We start from the raw sequence: 19,469 nt of genomic DNA on the forward strand, positions 1-19,469 counted from the left end.
TGGAGTGTTTAACCTGGTCTAACTGTGGCTTCAGCCACATTCTCCCTTTCTTTCCCTTTGGTTAATCAGTTGCTAGTATCACTTACTTTTGACGTAAACAGTACTTCCACTTGGCAAGACGACTACATTGGAGGCTGGACTGGCAGGTCTGGGGGACTTCACTGTTGCTACACTGCCACTTGGAACAGGGGTAGATGTTGGGGTTGAAGTGGTACTTGTGTAGGAATAGCAAACCACCACTGAAGAGGAGAAAAGACACCTTCCGTATAACTGAAGTGCAGAATCCCATTATCCTATCACTATTTTTACAACTGAAATGGAAGCCAAAGACTTACTGGGTCACCATCTGTGTATTTGCCTCTGCATCCCTGTTACTGTGGAATACTCCCCAGTTTTAGCTAAGGATGGCCATGGAATGAGTGGTCTTCAAAGACAACACAAAAATCTAAACTCCCATCTTCTCATACCCAAAAATCTGTGCTGCCAATGTGAAATTTTTTTGAGTTAATCTTTGTTTTACTTTTTTAATTTGTTATTTTTAATTTTAGCATTAATTTAATATGATAATCTTTTTGCTTTTCTGTCAGCCACCACCTCTAGACCAGTAACTGATAGAAAAGTGTTATTGCCTCAACAGTACATCAGCTGAAAAAACCCAAAATATTCCTTCAGTAGTGAAGAACTGATTGTGCTAATCACCTTTTTAAAACCACTGCTTTTAAGTAATTATACAATGATGCAGCATTTCTCACAAAACCAGGATGCAACAGCTTGTTTCAAGAAGTGTTCCACATTCTCCAGTTGTATGAAGCCTAATTCAAGCCTGCTGAGTAAAGCCAGTTAGAATGTATACTACTATTATTTAAAAAGCATAGGGAAAGCAGAAATGTACTATTCTTACGATAGTACATTTAATCTGAAGGAAGAAACCCAAAGCAGTATTTTCTTGACTTTCACCAAAACCTACTTGCGTTCTTAAAATAAAACATTCTGAAACAGCTTTCATCACTTACAGAACTGTACAGAATCCAGCCATTACTCCAAGTTTTTAAAGTTTACAGAGCTGAAGAAGTTTATCAGTGAATGTCATTTCCTGACAAATTGGGTTGTTTTCGTATTTCAGTTGCTAGAGTGTTAATAAAACAAAGCAGTCAGATTAATGCTGCAGATACCACAAAGATATCTTTTATAAAAAGGGGTGTTTAATATTTCTGTGAATAATGTCTTATGAGAAAGATTTGGATTTTTTTCATCACTTCATTGAATGGTTTGGGTTGGAAGGAATTTTAAAGTTCACCCAGTTCCAACCCCCTGCCATCAGCTGGTGGGGCACCTTCCATTAGACTGGGTTGCTCCAAGCCCCATCCAACCTGGCCTCAAAAAATATCTTTAATATTTAACATTTAAAATCTAAGATACCAATTTCTACTGTGACATTCCCATAGATTGCAGCAGAATCCCATCTTTCTCTCACCTTCTTTGTTTCCAGTTTCTGCAGGGACTGGAAGAGATGCATTGTGCTGAATGGCTGCATTGGCAACAGCGTTGGCAGTAACAGTAAAAGCCGTCTGTGGAACCAGTCGCGGCATCAGCGGCACCAGTCGACGACCTTCGATGGACCACTCAGAGGAACTGTTTGGTCCAGACATACTAAACAGAAATGCATGTCCTGTGAGTATTTTGACAGGTGCAAGTCTAAAAGGCAGTTTAAGACATTCTAGAGCACAAATACTCAACTTTATTTCATGAAAGCCCTTGTGTTTTTGTCATCTGATATAAAAAGCATCCCATTTTAAATTGAAGAGTAGACTCTTCTTCTGTTGTTTTGTTTTAGTAGAGCTGTTAATGGGCCAGAGGTATGTGAATGCCATACTCAAACCCCCATACTAGGTTAGCTACTACTCAGGTACAGTTGGTATACTCTCTGCTTCTGGATTACAGAAATATCAAGAAACCAAAGAGATATCATAAAAGACTATTGAAATGGATTATGTTATAGGGAAAAACTCTCAGGTTCTAAGGCAAATTCTGTTTTACCTGAACAGAAGAGTTTCTGATGCTTATTAAAGTAGTCCCAAACAAGGTGACAGAACATGAGATTATTTAATAAACAGAAAGCAGTCTTCTGCACTAATTTACTCTTAACCTTAGTACTTACACCCACACTAGAATGCTTCATAAAAACACTGTTCTTATCTAGATGGAGAAATATTTTTTCACTGTTCTACATGAGTCATTTGTCAAATCAGCAAAACCAAAATGGCAAATTATTTTTTAATGCTGTAATGTTTTTAAGCAAATCAACCCTTTTAATGTATTAATATATTCTAAAAAATAACTTCTCACATGAAATATTTTGAGCAAGTTGCAGCAAGAGATACTACAAAGTAGCTTGTAAAATGCAGAGTATCTGCTCTGTTGTTAAATCTTGATATGCTTCAGCTTTCCTCATACATATGCACATCATATAAAAAGAGCTACATAAGCTGAGGTAAAAATACATTTTAAAAACAAAAAATAAAGGGTACAAATATTAGCAAAGTAAGCTTTCCTAATGAGTTAAGAGAATTATGTAAGTCAAATACTGTATTACCAACCATCATTCATAAGGAACCACGACAGGAAAAAGAAAGAAAAGTGGCACTTCAAAATTATAATATTTCACTGAAGTGCAACACCTCAGGACAAACTATTTGTGTTCTGCAAAGTGCTAAGACCAGAAGTACTACTTAAAAGGAAAACTTGATTCAGGAAAAGAATCCTGATTTGACAACTATATGTTTTTCATTATTCCCTGTTCATTTCTTTAAAGGGGTGTAAGGAAGTTTGTGGGGTTTGTTTGGTGAACAGCATACTTCTAAATCTTTAAACTTGAAAATTCAAACTTAAAAGTCCTTCTACAGCAGTAAACAAGTATGCTGATTTTGACTAGACTTGGATCCAACAATTGCTAACACCAAGTGTCCTGCTATTCATATTATTTCCTCTCTTTCCTCCTCATAACACCTAAGCTACAACAAACTTAAAAACATCAACAGTTGTAACACAGAAAAAGAAAGTAATGCAGACACAATGCAGCTCTGTCTGAAGACAGTCCTTAACAGTAAGACTGTTAATTATCAAGCATGCAAAACCACTTGATCTATTGCTCCCCCACCTCTCAAAATCACGTGGAGCTTGTAAAAGCAAATCCAAGGAGGCACCAGCCCAGCTGATGCCAGCACAGCAGCTGCATCACAGAGAGTGGTGGACACTGATGTCATCAGCTTGCTACAGCTTTTTCTACTCTGACTACTTTTTCCTTTCTATGCTGATACACTGTTTTCCACTAATCTGCCACCACTTTCCCTCTCTTTGTTTTTCCTATGTAGTTTTCTCTTTACTCTTAATACAGCCTTTCCAAACTGATAAAAATAAAACTAAAAGCAAAACAAACAGAAGCAAACGTGTCCATCCCACTTAAGAGCTTCTCTATGTTCTCCAGTCTCTGTTTATTCTGGTCTATCTTACACAAAGGTCTCTATACCAAAAAACTGGAATGGGATGGCCTTGGATCCAAAGCATAGTGGTACTAAATAACTTTCTAGTACCCTGTAGGTCTGATACAGTAATTCCTTCATCCACACTGTGTTTTAACTACTGGTTCTCTAAACCATCATCAATCTTCAAAATTCTACCATCCAGTTAAAGCATAATGAATTTCCCAAAAGGTACTTTTGCAAATCAAAATGAGGTGGAACGTACTTGTGTGCAATCGTTGTTAGTCGTTCATCATTAACTGCTCTCCGAACCTCGGCACGATGTCGCTCTGTTGAAATACTATTAAAAAAAACAATAAAGCAATATATTTTAATCAGAGGAAGACATGAACACTCACCTAAAAATTCCAGCTAAAATTAAACTTATGAATACTCTATCTAAGAGAAGATAGGGAACAGGACTTCACATTTAAGAGACTGCCACTTAACCCTTGCTATCACAGAGAAAATGAATCTTATTATTTCTGAAAAATATTACTAAAGAATGAAAAGAACATTACTGTTCACAGTGTACATTCATTTCTCGGCTGTAACCCTTTTAACACTCAGCATCCCATAAAGCACCAACAAACAGGTTTCTACCACTGAAGGATGGTTGTTTTCTTTATTAAAAACTCCAAGGAGAACAGGAATGAAACCTCGACAACATGGAGAATTACTTCTCCAAATTCAGATTTACGTTGTGATCCCGGTGAAAGAAAAAGCATGTAACACCTTAAAAGAAAAGAGGTCACAGTTCTTAGTTTAAAAAGATCAGGGTTACCTAAGCACTTTAGAGAGTTCTCCAAGAAGATCCTTCTTCTCTTTTGTAAGGTCTCCCTGCGCACGTAAGGCACTGATGACACCTGCATAGGCCTCCAGTTCTGAAGAATTAGAGTGAAGAATATTTCTATTTAATGCTCAGCAAAAAGGGGAAAAAAATATTGTTTTCCATATTACTGACAGTATTCTAATAATTTTCAAAATCGTTAAGAAGAACGTGTCTTTCAATTATGAAGTGCTTTTTCAAAAGAGATTGATGATTTGGAACTCTCTCAATTACTCTGCAGCACAAAGCATTCCTACAAAACAATTGTCTCATCACAGAGGATTATCTAGTTTACAAACCCAAATGAATATGTCAAGCTCTCTCTGACCTGACAATTCCAGCAAAAAGCTTGAAGAAAGTGTTTGGAAAGTGGTTCAGAATTCTCTTAACATATATCATTATTAAGAGTTCTACGGAGAAACTTGGCTTGGAAAAGAAATACACTATCAAAAGAGCAATTCGTTTTTTTGGAATGCCTTTCCTCAATTAGCATGGAGAACATCAGCTCTCATTTGTTATATACGATCACCATAATCTTTTATGCCTATTTACTTGGTATGGTACAACTGCTTGAATCTGACAGAAATGCAACACACTTAATTAAACCTGCTCAACACAAAAGAAACAATCCTGCTATTCTTAAACATAGAGCTACCACAAAGACTAACTCACAAAAATGCAACTCTGCTTTACCAGAAATATAAAATTCCAGATGACTGTGATGTCATGCCATCAGCAGTTTAAAAAATTGGATCCATAAAAGGCTACTGATATTTTTGAATTTTATCCTACTAAACAGGGTGAAGATACACTTAGTGCAAATATTGAAGCCTAATTGGCTTCAAATAAAGCTAATTTGGCAAAGAATGACTTGCTATTCTCCGCTTCACATGGTTTAGGGAAACCAGAAACAAAAATTCTTTTGATCCTTACATAGGTGCCTTTCATTTGACACCTCAGCAGCCAACCCAAACACCCCCACAACAGATCCCAGTTAACTAAAACCAAGAATAAAAGGTGCAGGCAAAATCTAACATTGCTGAAGTTTGCTGCAAAAGAAAAGGCTCATGCTACTCTGAAAAGCTTTCAGTTTAGGATTCCAAATAACTAATTTACACATGAAATCAAGGAATTCTGCTGAAAAGAAATTCTGCTCTCCTGTCCCAATTAAGCATATAAAACAAAAAGCAGAGTAATTTTGGTTAACTATGCAGCCTGCACAAGGATGCTGAGTGACCTACAGAAGCATTAACAACTTCAGTTATAAAACATTCACTAATTAATGCAATGGTTATTACTAATATCAACATTTATTTAGACAACCATGTTACAATATTTACGATACTAATTATTTTCCTCTGTTAACAACTTAAAGTAATTCTCAGATGCAACCATATAATTATTTATCAAGAGCACACTTTTTTTCCTTCTGCATTATAAATAAAGATCCTCTACACTAGAGCTGTAAAATTGCACATTCTGGTCTTTTGGAAACTAGTAAGAACAGGTGTAACTTCCACCCCTTTGTGTTTATGCAGCACTCACTAACTCGTGCACTTTCTTTCCAACGAAAAACACATGGAATAGCTAAAATGGGTTTGGCAAGTAAATACCATTACTGCTAGTGTTAGGTGCTACCATCATCACCTCGTTCAGTGAGAAACCATGATCAACAAACAGCAGGTCCTGCACACCTCGAGATGCATTTCAGCCTCACCGACATCCCTGCCTCACTCCCTACAGTCCTCCCAGCACGGCTGTACCATCAGCTGAATTGAATGCTGGGCTGTGGGCTGGAAAAGCAGGACCCTCTAAAGCAGATGGCCATTGCTGAACGTGACAGTCGCACAGCTACTGCTCTCACTCCCTGTGCTCCCTCACCCCCCAGTGCCACGATGTCCCTCCTCTCAGCTCCTCTCAGCAGCGCCTCGGCCTTTCGCTGCCGGCAGGGCCCCCTTGTGGGGACACGGCTCATGCCAGCAAAACAAAAATGATTATGTTTTCAATTTTATTCCTTCCTGTCAGCCTAGATTATGTCATTGAAGGAGGTGTAGCTGCAGCTCTGTTTGGCTCAGCTGCACCAGCACACGCTGTCAGATCAGGTGGAAGTGTTTTTTTCATGCTTACAGCCAGCACAGCTACGTTAATGAAACTTAGTAGCAGGGATCTGGCCAGCTTTTGGCACTCTGCACTTTCTCCTTGTTTTTGTACTTCTCGAGCCTCGCTGAAGAATTAGGGCTGTCACCTTACAAAGACAGTACAGCTTGTTGCATTGTTGTGTGCAACATCTGCATTAGTGTTTCAACAGGACACAAATTCCATATTCCCAAGAAATGAAATAAAAAGGGCAAAGGGAGGGAAAATAAATTCGCAACTCTCAAAAAGGAAGTGGATGACTCCACAATATATGAGAACCTTGGCACAGTTAAGAAATACAGCACACCATCTCTTAACAGTCAAGCAAAATGAGAACAAGAAAAGCAGTCACTTGACAGTCACAGGAAGTTAGAGGGAACCTCAACTTTCTTCTGGACATCGTCTCCTAGATCATGATCCTCAGGAGAAACTCTGAAAAATCTAAGGCTTTTTTTCTTCCCCATCTAGTATCATTTAACTGGCAAAACCCTAAACCCTTAATTACACAAATTCAGCCATAGGAACTCAAAACCAACTATGCCGGATCAGATCGAAAGTCTAACAAAGGATTCTCTCCCCTGCAGTAGCCAAAAGCAGATACATGAGGAAAAAGCAAATGGTTTTATTACTTCCCAAAACACAGAAGCATCTCTCCTCATACACTTAGATCTACAAGGACAGAGCACAAAAATATCTCCCAGTGTCTATTTCTTGGACAGGGGCCTCAAATACTGAGCCAAATCTGAATGAAAAAGGCTCCCATGGTTATGGCAGTTGAGTGAGGACATCATTTTCCCACTTCCCTGACAACCTGTGTAACTGCAAACCACAAACAGCATTTTTTTAAATCCTGTTTTATGTCTTCACAATAACACCTTAATTACTTGAATTCATCCCTACAGTGCCAGTTAAACCAGGATTCCACTAGGTTTTTTTGGGGTACAAAAAGGTGTCTAATACAGAATTGGGGAAAAACAACCAAAAAAACCCACACACACAAAACAAACAACCCCAAAGGTTCTCCTTTCACAGAAAATTTTGTTGCATGTTAATAGTGACAGAACAACCCAGCAGCTAGGACATCCAAGAGAGATTCAACCAAATCAAAACAATTCTTCTCTACTCATTTTGCTAGAGCTGAGTGTCGGCCAAACATAACTTTAAGCCAGGGCTGTCAAACCAATGACACGTGGAAAACACAGGAAATTACTTGCAATTTGCCTGGAGATATATTATTGCCTGTAGAAATATTAAAATACTTCATGCAAGCTGCATGAAAGAAAATATTAAAAGGGCAAAATACAGACCCACAAATTGTATCTTACTGTACCCAGTTTGCGAAGGATCCTCTTGCACTCATCCCTGCTGAGGTCCAGAAGAGTTGGCCACACCACAGGCATCCTTCCCTTGTGTCTGTGCTCCCACAGAGCTCAGCTTTGCTGGAAAAGGAATATAAGCGCTCAAGCTCATAATTTATTGGTTTCCCAAGCCGTTTAATGTAAACTCCTCTCAGCCTGCTCACAACTCCACCGACATATTTGCTCCCATCCCCACCCCAACCTTTGTAGTGCCATGAAGGAATTCGGCAGCTTCACAAGGGCACGGACTTCCTCTACTCTCTAGCGCAAAGGCATCACCCAAGCCTTTTTACAGAGTTTCCTATCTCCTTCTCAAGCCTTTTTCTTTTTCACGGTGAAACGCTCTTCGAATTGATGTTCAAGTCTCCTCCCTCTCTTTATGCGGAGTACCTATTAAAAGAATTCTTCCAGTGAACCGCACGCTCCCTTCCCCCCCAGAGAACGCCTTTTGCGCCAGCCTATATTATATGACAGGATGGCAAAAACACCGTGTGTGAGAATCCGCTCTCCACATACCAACACCAGCCCCCTCCCCCTCACAACAAGCCAAACACGGGAACACCTCGATCCCAACGAAGCGAGATTTCCGGGGATGGCGGGGAGAAAGGGAGCATCTCCCCGAGGCGACGAGGATAATAAAGGCAAAAGAGCAGCCGGAGGCGAGCTGGGCAAGCGGGGCTTGGGCTGGGCAGGGAAGAACGGCACGACAGCGGGGTGGGCACCGGGAACAAAAGCCCCGGCGCCGCCGCAGCTTCCAGCGGGGGCTGGAGGAGGGGAGGGTCTCCTACAAGGGCGCCCGAAGGCAGCCGCCACACGGGCGCTCCCTGCCCGCCTTCCCGGGCCCGGGGCGCGGGGACCGGCCGGAGCCAGCGGCGCTGGGTCCCCGCCGTGATGGAGGAAAGAGAGAGGGAGCGGGCGGCGGCTGGCGCCGCTTCCCCGCATCGGGCGGGGGCCGGGGCGCTGCCCTGGGCCCGTGAAGGGGGCGGCGGATCCCCGCCGTCCCGGAAACAGAGCTGCCCCTCTCCCCGAGGCGGACCGCCCCGGGTAGGGCGGGGAGCAAGACCCACCTGCCCGGCCGTGCCCAGTACATCGAAGGCTCCGCAGCAGCCGCACCCCCCCACACACCGTTCGCCAATGCCGCGCTCGGGTTTGTTTAGTGGCGGCGGCGACGGCGTTTACTCGGGTCAAGATGGCGGATGAGAGCGCTACGCATGCGCGGGCGCCGCGAGGTACGCTGGGAATTGTAGTCTCTGGCGCCCCCCTACCGTGAGGAGCTGGAAGGAGCGGGTGCCAAGATGGGCACTCGAGTAAACACTACGCACGCGCGGTGACGAGGAGCATGCCGGGAATGATAGTTCTCTCGGTGTTTCTCGAAGCGTGGGGAGCGGCGCCCACCTTCCCGCCATGGCTCGGCGGGAGAGTACGGGAAACCGAAGGGGACAAAACAGGTTGCGCGTTCTCTGCCCGGGCTGGGGCGCGCTGCGCGGTACCCTGAACTCTGAGAATTAACAGCTGGCCAACACCCCTGGAACGAAACCTGGCAAGCGAGAACATCACCCCGACGCCATTTGCAGTTTTCTAACTTAAAACGGACGCGCGGGACTGTAGCGAAGCGGCTGTAAGGAACAATAAGGGAATAAATTCCGTGCTTACATCCCCCTCTGGGTTGTTTCTGCTCCCTCGGGTTCAGCAGCCACCTGCACCCCAACACACCATCAGTCACATCCACGGGCCTGGCCGCTGTTTCGTATATTGCAGCGATTATAACTTGTTTGCATGAAGATTTCCACGAAAAAGCAGTAAATTTTATCTGTTTGAAAATCCTCGGATCAAATTAGAAATAGAAAATAAATAAATAAGCTGAAAAGCAACGCATCATCCAGCTGTGGCTGCATGTTGCAGTGAGAAAGTATAAAATAATCTGATCCATAGGACTGCCTGCAAGGAAATCACTGAAAAATTACACCCTCCTGTGTGAAAAACGAGGTTCTTTAAAAATTAAGACAATTAGGAAATAAGCAAAGTACCGGTGGCCGGGTGGCTTGGCATTCAGCCAAGTCTGCATTCTGCCATATTAGAGACATTTTTAAAATATCTTTTCTATTGCATTAGTTTGTGCATATTCATATTTTTCTATAAACTAGTTTCCATATTTTAGGAACTGTTTAGCATGACATCTCTTTGGGTCCATCTTTTTAGAGCATATGTGTTTTTTTGCTGTGTGTTCATTATCACCTCCAACTTGACCTTTGGTCCATACTTTCTGCAGACATGCTGATGATTGGTATATCAATAGCAGGATCTTCTTTACATGTTCATTGGATTTTATCTCGACTAAATAGACAGTTTAAGCATACTTATATCAACTACTACCACTATGCCTAATTTTCTTTACTAATAGCAGGAATAAAGAACTTATATTTTTTACCACAACATTATTAATCATATAGCACACATTTTGCGAAAAGCCAACTTTGTAATATATGTTTATAAATTTATAACATCCTGGCTCTGTTGCCCTGGGCTCCGTTTTTGCTGCAGGCACTGGTTTAGCACGTTTCCCCTCTTGGACATGTGCTGGACATGGGTGTTGGGACCAGGCAGTTTGGTGAAGAGGAATGAAGGTCTCTTTGTCCTGCTCTCTCCCAGAAAATCTTGTGCCACAGTTTGCTTTCAGAATGCCAGGATCAGCTTTGCCGAGGAGGATAGTTGGTGTGCACTGAATTGTAACACCTCTTTCCAGCAGATCTGCAAGGGCTGTTTTTTCCACCTCCCTATAGATAGAAATGTTTCTTCCCTGTTATCGCAGATAAATTTTTTCTCGCTTGCTGTTTCCTATTATTCTTCACAGTGGTTTAAATCTCAAGTACTTGAAAAAAATTACGCTGAACAGAACAAGACAGCTAGAATTTTTTTTTCTGCTTTTAATGTCTTCCTAAACAAGAGCGAGCTGAAGGCAAGTAGCATCATCTTTGCATAATATTGCCTGATAAATGTCCTAAGATTTGCACAAATGGGAAGATGCAGGTTTGTGCCAGAAGTTGAAGTTTTCCTTTCTAGGTCAGAGACTCAAATGGAAAGGAAAACACAAATTCCAAATCTTGAAATCACAGAATCCCAGTATGGTTTGGACTGGAAAAGACCTTAAAGCTCATCCAGTTCCAAACTCCTACCATGGGCAGTAACACCTTCCACTAGACCAGATGGCTCAGAATGTGTCTTTTAATCAGACTACTCTGGTCAACAGGAACAGGCAAGGACAGCCTCACCACCTACCAGAATGTAACCTTTTTGAGATTTATTCAGAATCTGTAATTATGATGCTCTAGCAGAGTATGAGTTTTATTGCACCCAAGATGTTTAACAGCCAGCCCTGATATTTGTACAATAAATTATTCCATGAGCAGAAACTACCAAACCTGCATTCTTAAAGAACACTTATCTACTAAGATCTAGATTTTAGCTGCATGTTACATTTGAGTTTGTGTGTTTATGAAAGCACTCTGTTCTCAGAGTGAAATCACTGCTAATGATGCAGCACAGAAGGAGCAGAAATTTTTCAGACCTGCTTAGTAGCTAAATTCATTAAAAGTAATTAGATCTATTTTGCATTTGTTTTAGATCTTCAATTTTTTTTCCAACATGGATGAAAGTAGCCAAGAGAATTGAAAGTTACTGTGTGTAAGGTGGACAGAGACACACTGACACTCACATATGTTCATGTGTATGTATTCAAGAAAATGGTATTTGCTTCATTTCCTTTAGCACACAGAACAGAAAAGTGATGTAAAAAATTAGTCAGTTATGTATGTATGAAATGTCTAAAGCTGTGATTGCTGCATTTCCACAGATGTCCTAAGATGATGTCCAAGAATAGTTCTTTTTATTAAGGATGAAGACCCAGACTTGGAGATGTATGAAAGTTTCAGAAAGTCTGAAAGCCAATTTTCCCTTGTAGTTAAAGCCATTGTGTTACCCTTTACTTCAGACTAGCCTACAATCAATTCTCCATTATCCAGAAAAATGGGAGGGCTGAGATAGCATGGACAAAGTAAAAAAATGCCGAAAGCACATAAATAATGAGTCCTCAAAAGCCTAAAAAGGCCAGAGCTCTGTAGCAGTTGATTGTCTTGGGTCAATAACCAAGGTTGTCCGAGCAGATGCAGCAGAACTACCCCCAAGCCCAGCAAGGTCTGGTCAGGGGGGTCTTCTCTAGTCAAATCCCACATAACATAGAAATCATTATGCTGCTGTACAGTCTTAACCAGTCCAAAAAGAACACAGATCTTTCTGTAAAACTAAACTAGGGTTGTCTGAACTCAAAATGACTGCACGCAGCCAGCTCAGATCTCGTAGCCTAATCCAGGAGACTGAGACTAGACAGCATTTCTTTATGCCTGATGACCAAAATATCAAGTGTTCCAGTTATAGACTAAAAAAATGAGAAGAAAAAAAAAGACAATATGGTTTAGGCTTACTTCATTAACACTTCATCAATACAGAAACATGGCTAAATGTCCCACATTCTGTCAGTAAACTCATATAAAATAAATGAGGTCATTGCAGGTAAAGGAAGAAAATGCATTGTGAAAATGCCAGCATTTTTTCTAGCCTTAGATACCTCACAGATACTAATAATTTTTTCAGTTGTCATTACTTAGACCCTTGGTCTCTGAATCATCATTTAAGGAAGCCCAAAATTACAGAGCACTTTCTGAGTGTCTAGAAAGTAAAACAAGATACAAACTTGTTGACAGCAGCATTTTGTCATCTTTCCAAAGGAAGCAAAGCTCAACATATAAAAAACCCACAAGATGAAAATAATTTGTTGCTCAAGGGGAGCTAAGAACTCAAATGATCAAATCTGATGGTGACGTGATCAGCAACACTCTGCAAGTTGTGATTTCTCTTGTTCCTTCATTTCCCACTTTTGTAATGCATTTTAAAAACTAATGACAGACAATGATATATAACAGCTAGGCACTTTATGTAGGGTGGTGAGGCCCTGGCAGAGGATGCCCAGAGAAGATGTGGTTGCTCCATCCCTAGCAGTGTTCAAGGCCAAGCTGAAAGGGGCTTGTAGCAACCTGGTCTAGTGGAAGGTGTCCCTGTCCATGGTAGGGGGCTGTAACCAGGAGATATTTTAGGTCCCTTCCAACCAAAATCACTCTGAGATTCCATGATTAAATTTATAAAACCATGCTGCTTAGTAGTCTTTTTAAGAATTTGCTCAATTGTATGCATTTAAACAAAATCTGTTCCTCCTTTCAAAAAGGGAAAGAAATGACCATCAATTTCTACTACTTTTTGTTATGTTCTCTACAACCCAAAAATTTCAGATTTCCCATTGGCTTAAGTAATATGAATCTCATCAATAACACAAACGGGTCTAATTAACCACAATTTCTGGGGGCTAACAGAATATTCTGTCTCACCACACTGATTTTTTATCCTCAAAGACAATGGAAGAGAGAAGGAAGTAAGCTTGGAAGCCTCAGCAGTGAGATGGCCCAAGGAAGAGCTATGATTTTCCCAGGGAGGTGATTTGTATGCAGCTCGGGTCACCAGGACAAAGCTGTGTTTCTCAGCTCTTTAGGAGCTCATAGGAAATGAGTGGAGCAGCCTCGCTGTAGTTCTCTCGCTGGGTTATTAACTGCATCTCCCCTCACATCACTACAACTTGATTGATACAGGCTCTGCAATAATCTCTTTTCTTCAGAATGGTCTTTCATGGGTAGAAGAGATGTGCTTCAGCTTGGTACTGTATGGGAACCAGGCACAGCTACTGCAGCTGCTGCTTTTATGAGGTAAACGGTGAATTTCCAGCTTCCACGAATGCTAATAATTTTAAAAGTATAATTGGAAAATCAAGGGAAAAATGTATTTGATTCAGTCTGCCAGCAACTGAAAAAGAAGTAAAAACTCCACAATGCTTTTGATACTAAGATGTAAATAATTTCAAATTTTAGGGGATTTAAGGATAGTTTAAAGTATCTTCCATGCCTTGCATAGGAGAAAAATAGCCTAGATTCTAACAGAAGTTAAATTATTTCTTGGCCTTTTTTGTTTCCAAGTGGCTTAGCCAATGGAGTTTCCACTTCTCCTAATAGGTTATTCAGTGACTCAACACATTTTCCTGACATAAGCAGCTCTAATTTAATGTCATTCTTCTGCCCTCAGACCACTCTTAAAATCTCTCTTCTTCCTCAAACACCTTCCCATCACATTTTTCCTTCTGGCTAAGAGAAAAGAAGAAGCCTCAACAATGTCTAGATGCTGGCAGCTTGCAGAGGAGCTATTTATACACAGCCTTGTCAGATAGATTGTCACCCAGGACTATTCATATTTAAATTCACAAAGACATTTCAACTACTTTCACTGAAGATAGCTTTGTTTTGCCAATCAATAGATATTTTTCCCCCTACTGTAATACATATTCTATTCAACAAATGTTTTTGTTTTACAAATCCTAACAGCTTCTGAGCTGAAAGTATCTTAATTCAGCAAGTATTAAAAATTAATCAAACTGCCACTGTGTATCGAGTTGAGCATCTATTTAAACACTTTGCTACACTGAGGCAAAATTCAACTACACAACCTCAGCTGATGAAAAAAATCACTTCTGTCATTCTGTGACGTATCAAAGAAGAAATTAAACCTGGTACCCTCTGCAGTCTTGGGAGGTAGATGAAAACCTCCATCCTCTGTGGCTTGCTGTACAAAGAACATATGCAAAGAACATATAAACTTGCTTGCTCAGAACAGGAAGCTAGGGAATAAGGCAAAGTATTGAAGTTATTGATCCACTGAGCCACTTGAGTCCTTACCTATGGCTGCATATGTGTTATACAAATGCTAGATATCTGTAACAAGCCTCTGCCATTCAAAGAACACATATCCCAGATCAGCAATGAGCAGAATTCAGTCACACTGGGACCTGATTTGCATTTTAGGGGAGCTTGCATTCTCTTTCAAGTTGCACTTTTAACCCATCAACAGACCATCTATTGCTTTAAAGTTCAAATCAACTCACCAACAAATTACTTGCTCCTGATTTTGACTAATTATTTTTACAAGGCTGGGTATACTATAAATACTGATGAAAGAAATTAATATTAAAGATTATATAATCATAATATAAGTATTAGAAATTATATTGATCCTGGAACATCTTGTAGATGAAAGTTCAAACTTAGAGTACTGTTGTAGGGTGACAACAGCAACAGAAAAGCAAGCTGGTGCTGTATTTGCAAACCAGAAACTAGCATTATTGTCACTGTGCAGTTTTCAGTGATACTTGGGCAAAGTTCACGCACTTTAAGAGGTTGATGTTAACACTGGGGATTAGCAAGGCTTATGCAGACAAATAAAGACAACCCTGAGCAGGGGCAAGCAAATAGGGAAAAGAGGAATCAGACTCTCATTCCTAGCTCCTTCATGGTGGTGTAACTGTGTACCTGCATGTCCTGGGTTGTAGTGTAGGATGTACATGAAGTATTTATTCTATCACCATCTTCATGAAGTGTTGAAACCAGGTGGGGCAGTGTTTTCCCAGGCCCCTCCTTTGGGGTGTCTTCTGCTAATGGCCCATCAACGCCTGGCCCATGACTCACAGGTAACTCCCTCCAGGAGTTATCTCTGTTTAATGGGCCATCAAGGACACACTTCACACTCCTCATCCCATTGTGAGATGCTCCACCCAGGGGGAGGGGCCAAGCATTCTCACCTGGATATAAGCTGGGATTTGGGACAGTACTAGCAGTCCTTGCCTACTGGATTCCCAGAGGACCAGAGCTACCAGACCTTTCTACAGGATCACTGCTTCAGGAAGAGCACCTCACCTGGACTGCTTCCACTATCCTGCTCAGGTTGTATTCTGACTCTGTCAGTGGTCCTTTGTGTTACTGCATTTATTTCATTTTATTTTACTTTTTCCCTTTTTTCTTATTAAATTGTATTTCTGACTTGAAGCCTCTTACTCGTTTTGCTTTCAAACCACGACACTGCAGCAAAGCACAGTGTAGGGAGGCTGTGATCTTGTGCTGGGTGGAACTTCAGAAACTGCAGCAGCTCAGGTAAAAACCCAGACTAAGAACAGTTGCTTGGAATTTAGATGGCTGCTTCCCTCTGCAGCAGGGAAGTACTGTAGGCCAGAATCCACAGCTGAGTAAAAAGAGTAAGAAGTAGAGCAGGCAAGAGTACATACAGCCTGTACACAAAACCATGGGTTTTGGGCAGATCCTCACATCAAAGTCCAGTGCTGCAGACAATGGCCCTCTGGGTTTCCTCATATTGAACGTCTGATAGGACACCTATGAAAATCACCATTTTTAAAATCAGAACCATAAAAAGATCCCAGTGAAAGAGGGAAAATGCAATGGAAATTTGGTCTAATAACCTTTTCATATCATCACAGACATCGTTAACTTTAATTTGCAAAAAGCTAACCTCAAGGGAGGACCTGGAATGCTGCATTACTGTAACTTAGAGTGGGAGTTAAGTTGCATGTTTGTCACTACTATTGCTTACTCAGCCTGAATTCACCTGTCCCCAGAGATCTGACACATACCACTTGCAAGACTTGGTTATTCCCCACCTTTGCCCTCCAGTTCTTCAGAACAGCAGGCACTTAGGAATAAAAAAAGAATGCATCATCTTTGGAAGGAGGGTCAGGTCTCTCAGGAACTATTTAAGGGGTTTGCTAGGACATGTAGGAAAAAAGTTAGGGAGGCCAAAGCTCAGTTCAAATTTGGTAACTTTTGTAAAGAATAATAAATGTTTTTACAAATACATTAACAGCAAAAGGAAGGGTAAGACCAATCTTTGTTCTCTACTGGATGCAGGGGGAAACTTAGTGACTGCAGATGAGGAAAAGGTGGAAGTGCTTAATGCCTTATTTGCCTCAGTCTCTAGTGGGAAGACGATTTGTCCTCAGGACAACTGTCCTCCTGGGTTGGTAGATCATGCCACGGAACAGAATGGTCCCCCTCTTATCCAAGAGGAGGCAGTCAGAGAACTGCTGAGCCACTTGGATGTTCATAAATCTATTGGCCCAGATGGGATCCATCCCAGGGTGATGAGGGAGCTGGCAGATGAGCTTGCAAAGCTGCTCTCCATCATTTACCAACAATCCTGGCTCAGCAGTGAGATTCCGAATGACTGGAATCTGGCCAATGTAACACCCATCCACAAGAAGGGCTGGAAGGAGAATCCTGGTAATTACAGGCCAGTTATCCTGACCTCAATACCCGGTAATAGAACAGTTTATAGTGAGTGTCATCATGCAGCACTTACAGGATGGCTGGGGTATCAGACCCAGCCAGCATGGGTTTAGGAGGGGTGGGTTGTGTTTGACCAACCTGGTCACCTTTTATCACAAGGTGACCCATCTGGTGGATGAAGGAAAGGCTGTAGGTGTTGTCTATTTGGACTTCAGCAAGACCTTTGACACTGTCTCCCACAGCACACTCCTGGAAAAGCTGGCAGCCCAAGGCTTGGACAGGAGCTTTTTGCTGGGTTAGGAACTGGCTGGATGGCCAGGCCCAGACAGTGGTGGTGAACAGTGCTGCATCCAGCTGGGAACAGTCACCAGTGGTGCTCCTCAGGGATCTGTGCTGGGGCCTGTTCTGTTTATTATTTTTACTGATGACATGGATGAGGGTATTGAGTCTTTCATTAGTCAATTTGCGGGCGACACTAAGTTGGGAGAGTGTGTTGATCTGTTGGGAAGTAGGAGGGCTCTGCAGAGAGACTTAGAACCGTTAGATGGATGGGCAGAGTCCAATAAAATGAAGTTTAATAAGTCCAAGTGCCGAGTCCTGCATTTGGCCACAATAACCCCCTGCAGCGTTATAGGCTGGGGACTGTAGTAATGGGGAACAAAGACACAGACGCCTTGTGCATGCAAAGGAAATCACTTTATTGTAGAGAACATCTTTCTTATTTACCTTTAGTTTCTACCAGACGTAACCAAAGCTGAACAGAAGAAGGGCACCCATTGGCTGCTCAGCTGCAGTCTGCTGTCCATGTGTCTCACCTCACAATCAGCTTCCCGCTCACAACACTCCACGTCTCTCCTCACAAGTGCCTCTCACCCCCTGACTGACCTCTGATGGCACAGCCTGCTGCCGTGTCCTCCCACAGGGCTTTCTGCTAAACATAACCACTAACAACTTTAACTAACACAACCTCGTATCTCCCCCCTTCTTTTTAATAACACTGACAACAATAATGACCACATCAACTTTTCAAAATCTGTAACGTCTGTAACACAGTAACTACATCAGGATGGTGTGGCAAAAGGCTGCACACTCCAGTGATGGAACCTGCTGTCTCCTGCATGCAGTCTGTCCTATCTCATCTCAATTTAGAAATTGAGGACATACAGGGCTTTAACCAGTTTGTCATGAGGGCACCCCAACTCCCCCTCTTTTTTTTTCAAGCATGGTCTTTAAAGTTCTGTGGGCACGTTCAACAGTAGCTTGCTCTGTGGGAGAGCAGGAAATGCCCGTTTTGTGAGACACACCCCATTGCTGCAAGAAGTTATGGACTTGCTCTGAGGTGTAGGCAGGTCGATTGTCCATTTTGATGGTGTCTGGAAGGTCTCTTCCAACCCAGTGATTCCGTGAGAGTCTGTGAACTGGACAGAAGTACCTGGGGGTTCACTGAGTTATTGGGAATAGATACTTCTGGATACAAATCTACAAAACTAGCTCTGTGGGACTAGCCCAATGTCTTATACTCAGGTTATCCCAACAAGGGGGCTATAAGGCTTGGAAGAGAAATGTAGTAGTGAAAAGAATCATGGAAGCATTTCAGACTTTAAATATGTTCTTGTGAACAAATTTTTCATAGCAGGAAACCTGCAGGAGTACACTGTCACACTAACAGTACTCTCAGAAAATTAAGGCCTACCAAGTTTCACCTTGGAAAAGAGACACACAGTCCATTTCCAGAAGCACACAGAAAAAGTTATTTTATACCCACTATTATGTGAAAGAAAATCCTGCATTTAAGATACAGCTAACCTTTGAAGGCACAAGGAAAAAAGCAACACCAACACACAAAATTTCTTTAAGAATAATTTATATAAGAGTACAGATTATATGTTCAACACCAATACAATACATAATCCCTGTTAAATGTTCTATAGACACACTTGGAAACATGCTGTAAATAAGACTTGAATAATCAAGAGGATTATTTAAAATATGCATGTACACTTCAGAGGCTACTGTGCAGGAAGTATAGTTTCAGGGATTTCTGCACTCTACAACAGAAAATAATTTTTGAAATTTCCAACTAAGTAGTAATGTAAACGAATTTTTATTTTTAAATAAAGTGCTTCTAGCATTACTACTGGGTTTTAAAAACTATTAAGTCCATTTCCTTTCCATTACATTGAAAGCACTTAAGAATAAGTCTCCACATAAAACCCACCATTCAGCAGACCTCAGTAAGTCCACTTTAAAACCAAACCCTTGCCTTCATTTCATTAGCATAGTTCCTATGCAAATATACCCATCTGGAAGGTAACAGCCATAACATACTTCTATAGTGCTTCAAATGATACAACCAATATCAACTGAGACTTTGGTCAGAAGTGGAAGATCAGAAATATGTGCAATG

At 41.4% G+C, this 19,469-nt stretch overlaps 1 protein-coding gene across 7 annotated transcripts in view; it reads right to left on the reverse strand.

Annotated features, from left to right (window-relative positions):
• Positions 1-9,017, reverse strand: part of EMSY (EMSY transcriptional repressor, BRCA2 interacting) — a 43,235-nt gene extending 34,218 nt beyond the window's left edge. For 6 of the 7 annotated variants that reach the window (XM_083854759.1, XM_083854761.1, XM_083854758.1 and 3 more), the window contains exons 1-6: positions 8,909-9,017; positions 7,814-7,922; positions 4,303-4,402; positions 3,745-3,819; positions 1,475-1,650; positions 87-239 (exon numbers count right to left, since the gene is read on the reverse strand). In XM_083854759.1, coding sequence (XP_083710885.1) covers positions 87-239; positions 1,475-1,650; positions 3,745-3,819; positions 4,303-4,402; positions 7,814-7,883 — 574 coding nt within the window. In that variant the 5' untranslated portion in view covers positions 7,884-7,922; positions 8,909-9,017. The remainder of the gene's footprint in view (positions 1-86; positions 240-1,474; positions 1,651-3,744; positions 3,820-4,302; positions 4,403-7,813; positions 7,923-8,908) is intronic. The other variant, XM_083854760.1, reaches the window with a different exon arrangement.
• Between the last annotated feature and the right edge of the window lie 10,452 nt (positions 9,018-19,469).

This window comes from Zosterops lateralis (genome assembly GCF_965231275.1).
Source record: "Zosterops lateralis genome assembly, chromosome: 2".
NCBI classification, from domain to species: Eukaryota; Metazoa; Chordata; class Aves; order Passeriformes; family Zosteropidae; genus Zosterops; species Zosterops lateralis.